Source organism: Temnothorax curvispinosus, unplaced genomic scaffold (genome assembly GCF_003070985.1).
Source record: "Temnothorax curvispinosus isolate PA1 unplaced genomic scaffold, ASM307098v1 QBEX01018225.1, whole genome shotgun sequence".
Taxonomy (NCBI): Eukaryota; Metazoa; Arthropoda; class Insecta; order Hymenoptera; family Formicidae; genus Temnothorax; species Temnothorax curvispinosus.
In genome coordinates this window covers 1-4338 of record NW_020228005.1, presented here as the reverse complement: position 1 = coordinate 4338, position 4338 = coordinate 1, and the positions used below count along the sequence as shown (strand labels likewise).

The following is a 4338-nucleotide window of genomic DNA, read 5'->3' as shown; positions in this document are numbered from 1 at the left end:
CGAAAGAGAAAACGACTGCCTATCGACGACCAACTCCGGGATCCACGTATCTTTCTGGCTGTCTCTTACTTCGGACGGGTCGGTCTCTTCGCTGTCCCGGGTCCGGGGCTCTTGCCTCCCTCGCCTGAGTCGGTTGCAAGGCTTCCGGTCCTTGCTCTTCTTCTTGGTCGCGTTGAGCGCAATTTGGTTCCGCTGCATCCCTCGGTGCAGCTGGCTCTTCCTTCGCCTCTGGTTCGTAATCGTAAACTCCCGTGTATGGTTCTATGTGTCGGCTTCTTTGCTCTCCCCTCTTGCGGATCTGGTCGACGTGACGCTCCCAGGTCCTGCCATCTTCCAATTTAATCTTATAATGTAATTTACCTAACCGTTGTATAATTTTTCCAAATTTTCATTTAATTTTACTATTATAGTTACGGCATATCACACTCTCTCCCACCGTAAATTCACGCGATCTTTTATTAATGTTAATGTTAGCGCTTTTCTTGGGAGGCTCAGGTATACACAAAGTAAATTCTGTACGCATTTTTCGCTTAAACATTCTCTCAAACGGAGTCACTCCCGTAACACAATGTGGAGTGGTTCTGTATTGTACTAAGAAGTTACGTAGTGCGTTTTCTAAGGTTGTTCCCTTACTATTGGGATCCGTAAGTATTTTTTTTAAGGAGTTTTTCAACGTTTGTACAAATCTCTCCGCTTGCCCATTTGTTGCTGGGTGGTACGGAGCTGTAAACTTTGGGGTGATCCCCTGAGATTCTAAGAATTGTGTAAAATCTGCAGAACGAAAATTACGGCCATTATCCATGACCATAGTTTTTGGAATACCGTAATCCGTGAAAATCTCCTTACATATTTTAATCGTAGTTTCCGCGGTTATGTTTTTGACTATTCGCACAAAAGGCCATTTCGAAAATGCGTCTACAAATACAAAAAAATACATGTTCATGTACGGCCCTGCATAATCCACGTGGACACGCTCGAAAGGTGCCCCGGCCGGTCCCACTCGTGTATTTCCGCCTTCGGTGGGTTATTACGCACGGTATTACATATATCGCAATTCTTAGCTAAATTCTCTATCGCTTTGTCTATACCAGGCCACCAGTACAAACTCCTAGCTAACGCTTTCATTTTAACTACCCCGAAATGATTTTTATGTAATTCCCGGAGGATTCGGTCGCGCAGTTTACTAGGAATTACTATCTTTCCATTGCACAAAAGCACGCCCTGTTGTACACTATATGCTGCTTGATTTATATTGAAACGCATTTGTACGGGTATCTCTTTCTTTTCGCGTATGGCCGTTAGGAGACTCTTCAATTGCACATCTTTTTCTGTAGCACAAGCAATTTTATCCGCGGATACGGGCATTTCGTGTAACATTCCTATCTCGTAAATATCTACTACATCACGTTCCGCAGTTGTAGTTGTGCTCATTGGTAATCGTGATAGACAATCCGCATTTGCATTCTGTTTAGAGCTTTTGTATTTAATTTCAAATGAGAACCCTTGTAAGAATATTGCGTAATGTTGCATTCGCATAGCCGAGTACGCGGGTAAGGCTTTTGACGGCGCGAAAATCTGTACTAACGGTTTATGATCCGTGTATAATGTAAACTTGTTACCGTAAAGGTACTGATGGAACTTCTTTACTCCAAAAATTATAGCGTAAGCTTCTTTATCGATTTGAGCGTAACGTTATTGAGTTTTAGAAAGAAACTGCGATGCGTATTGCAGTACGCGTTCGGTGCCATCGGGGTAACGGTGCGATAGCACCGCCCCTACTCCGTACGGACTAGCATCTGTAGCTAAGATTAACGGTAGCTTCGGATCAAAGTGAGCTAAAACTGTGTCACTTTTGAAACTCTTTTTTGCGCGCTCAAAAGCTTCCTCACATTTGTGAGTCCATTTGAAATTAACTCCCTTTTGTAGCAACTCATGTAACGGCGTGAGCATCGTACTTAGGTTCCTAATGAACCGCCCGTAGTAATTTACCATTCCTAAAAATGATCGCAATTCTGTAACGTCCTTCGGCCTAGGCATGAGATCAATGGCCTGCATTTTATCGGTAGTTTTATGTATTCCCGATCGATCAATTCGATATCCGCAATAATGTATGCTATCCTGTAGGAACTCGCTTTTGCTCTCGTTTATCCTAATATTCGCGTCACCCAGGCGTTGCATACTTGTTTCAGGCGTTGTAAATGAATTTCCTTGGTAGGTCCCGTGACTCGAATGTCATCTAGAAATACCGTTATCCCCTCGATACCCTGCAACAAGTTTTCCATTTCACGTTGCCAAATGGCCGGCGCTGATGCGCTTCCGTACATTAAACGTGTGCTTCGAAAAAGGCCTCGATGCGTATTGAGGGTGAGTAATTCCCGATCCTCTTCCCGAACTTTTAATTGCAAATACGCTTGTTGCAGGTCTATCTTGGAGAACTTCTCTCCGCCTGCCATATTCGCGAATAGTGTATCCGTTGTAGGCAACGGATGCTCGTCTATTAGTAAACAGGGATTGATCGTGACGCTAAAGTCCCCGCATATGCGTACCGTATTGTCTTTTTTCAACACAGGCACAATGGGAGTAGCCCATCTCGACGTGTTTACTTTCTCAAGGACGCCTTTCGAAACAAGCGCTTGTAATTCCTGGTCGACCAAAGGTAACAATTTGAAAGGAACGGTACGGGCTTTGAGAAACACCGGTTTAGCGTTTTCTTTCAGAGTGAGCTTTGCTTGTAAGCCTCTAATTTTTGTCGAATGAGGATCTAATTTATTCCGATATTGTTGTAATAACTCCGTAATTTTGTATTCCGTATCGCTACGTGACGTATTTATTGTATTAACGGTATCCGTTAGACGTATGTGCAATTGCTGAATCCACTCACGGCCTAACAATGGTTCGCGCTCGATATTCGAAACGTACAAATTTAATTTGATTTTAGTTCCTCGCCCGCTAACCATCACGGGTACCACGCCCACAATCTTAATCGGCGTTTTGCAAAATGTAATTAATTGTAACGCAGTCGTTGTAACCGTTTTAATAAAGACAGCTCCCGTAATGTATGTGTACTCACGATGGTTACTGCAGCTCCGCTATCTACTTCGAATCGCAGGGGTTTGCCCTCAACGGTGATTGTCTCGAAAAACTTTTCTCGGAACTCCGAGTGCTCTACGACTAATATTTCCTCTACTTGATTGGCCGGTGCGCGTTTCGCCGCCATACACACTTTGCGCAGGTGGCCTGGTGTCCCGCAATTAAGACATTTAACGCTTCTATCTAGAGTACATTTTGTAGCTAAATGGCTACCGCCACATCTGAAACAAGAAATATTAGAATTTGCGTTTGTATTCGCGTTAGGTTTACCGCCATTAACTGATTCGCCCTTTCCTTTTGAGAATTTCGCGGGAGGTTTCCGTTTCCGCTGCGTTTTCTTCTCCGTCTTCTTATCCTTGGAGCCAATGTATTCGACGCTCGTCGATCCATTTTGTAATTGCAGAGTGTCCTTCTACGATAGCTCCATCGAGGTAGCCACTTGGATCGCCTTCTTGAACGTTAAGTCTTTTATTTCCAGTAATCTTGATTGTGCCCGGCTGCTCGCCAAACCGAAAACGAACTGATTTCGTAAAGCCGTTTTCAGATACGCCCCGAAATTGCAGCGCGCGCTTAATTTATGTAGCGCGGCCACGTAGTCTTTAACACTTTCGCCGTCCTTTTGTTTCCGTTGGTGGAAACGAAAATTTTCGGCGATCTCTAGAGGCTCAGGCGCGTAGAATTCCGCTAAGCTCGTCACTAATGTATCGAAGGTCGCAGTGTACGGGTCCGCCGGCGCCAATTTATCACAGATGACATCGAAAGCCGACGTCCCAATGAAATGTAGCAAGTACAGAACTTGTTGCTCCGTAGGCACTTTAAAAATTTTTACTGCGGCTTGAAAACGCTGAAGCCACCTCGCCCACTCCGTCGTGGTCGGGTCGAAAATTTCAATACTGAAATTGCCATGTAATACAACGGCCGCCATGGTTCAAGGTGACCTTCGTAACCAGCGACAGTGGCCCGACTTCTCGAACTTCGTAGAATGTAACGGACAAGGTATCCTGGGCGATCCGAGTTTCCCGTAGGGTGAAATTCCGTACCCAAGGTACCGGCTTGGTAGCGAACGATCTCCCCCGTATCAAATTGCTCGAGAGATGATGTAGTTTGTATCCCGGTAGACCGGCTCCTTTTTGGACGCTCTCGAAACACCGTACTGGACGCCACGTGTACGCGTAATGGCGCTTCCTGCTCGTACTCACACGTGCTTCAGGTCTTGCCGTGCTTTAGCGCGATCCCTTTTCGTGCTAA

At 45.1% G+C, this 4338-nt stretch overlaps 1 protein-coding gene across 1 annotated transcript; it reads right to left on the bottom strand.

Annotated features, from left to right (window-relative positions):
- Nucleotides 1–69: 69 nt before the first annotated feature.
- On the bottom strand, nucleotides 70–4015 carry LOC112468212 (uncharacterized protein K02A2.6-like; the record flags this gene model as incomplete). The annotated part of the gene is made up of 6 exons (XM_025037300.1): nucleotides 3507–4015; nucleotides 3071–3311; nucleotides 2181–2978; nucleotides 1044–1464; nucleotides 790–915; nucleotides 70–360 (listed from the first exon to the last, which is right to left on the bottom strand). Coding segments are annotated over exons 1-6 (2386 nt in total), but the record flags the coding sequence as incomplete, so codon positions are not given.
- Between the last annotated feature and the right edge of the window lie 323 nt (nucleotides 4016–4338).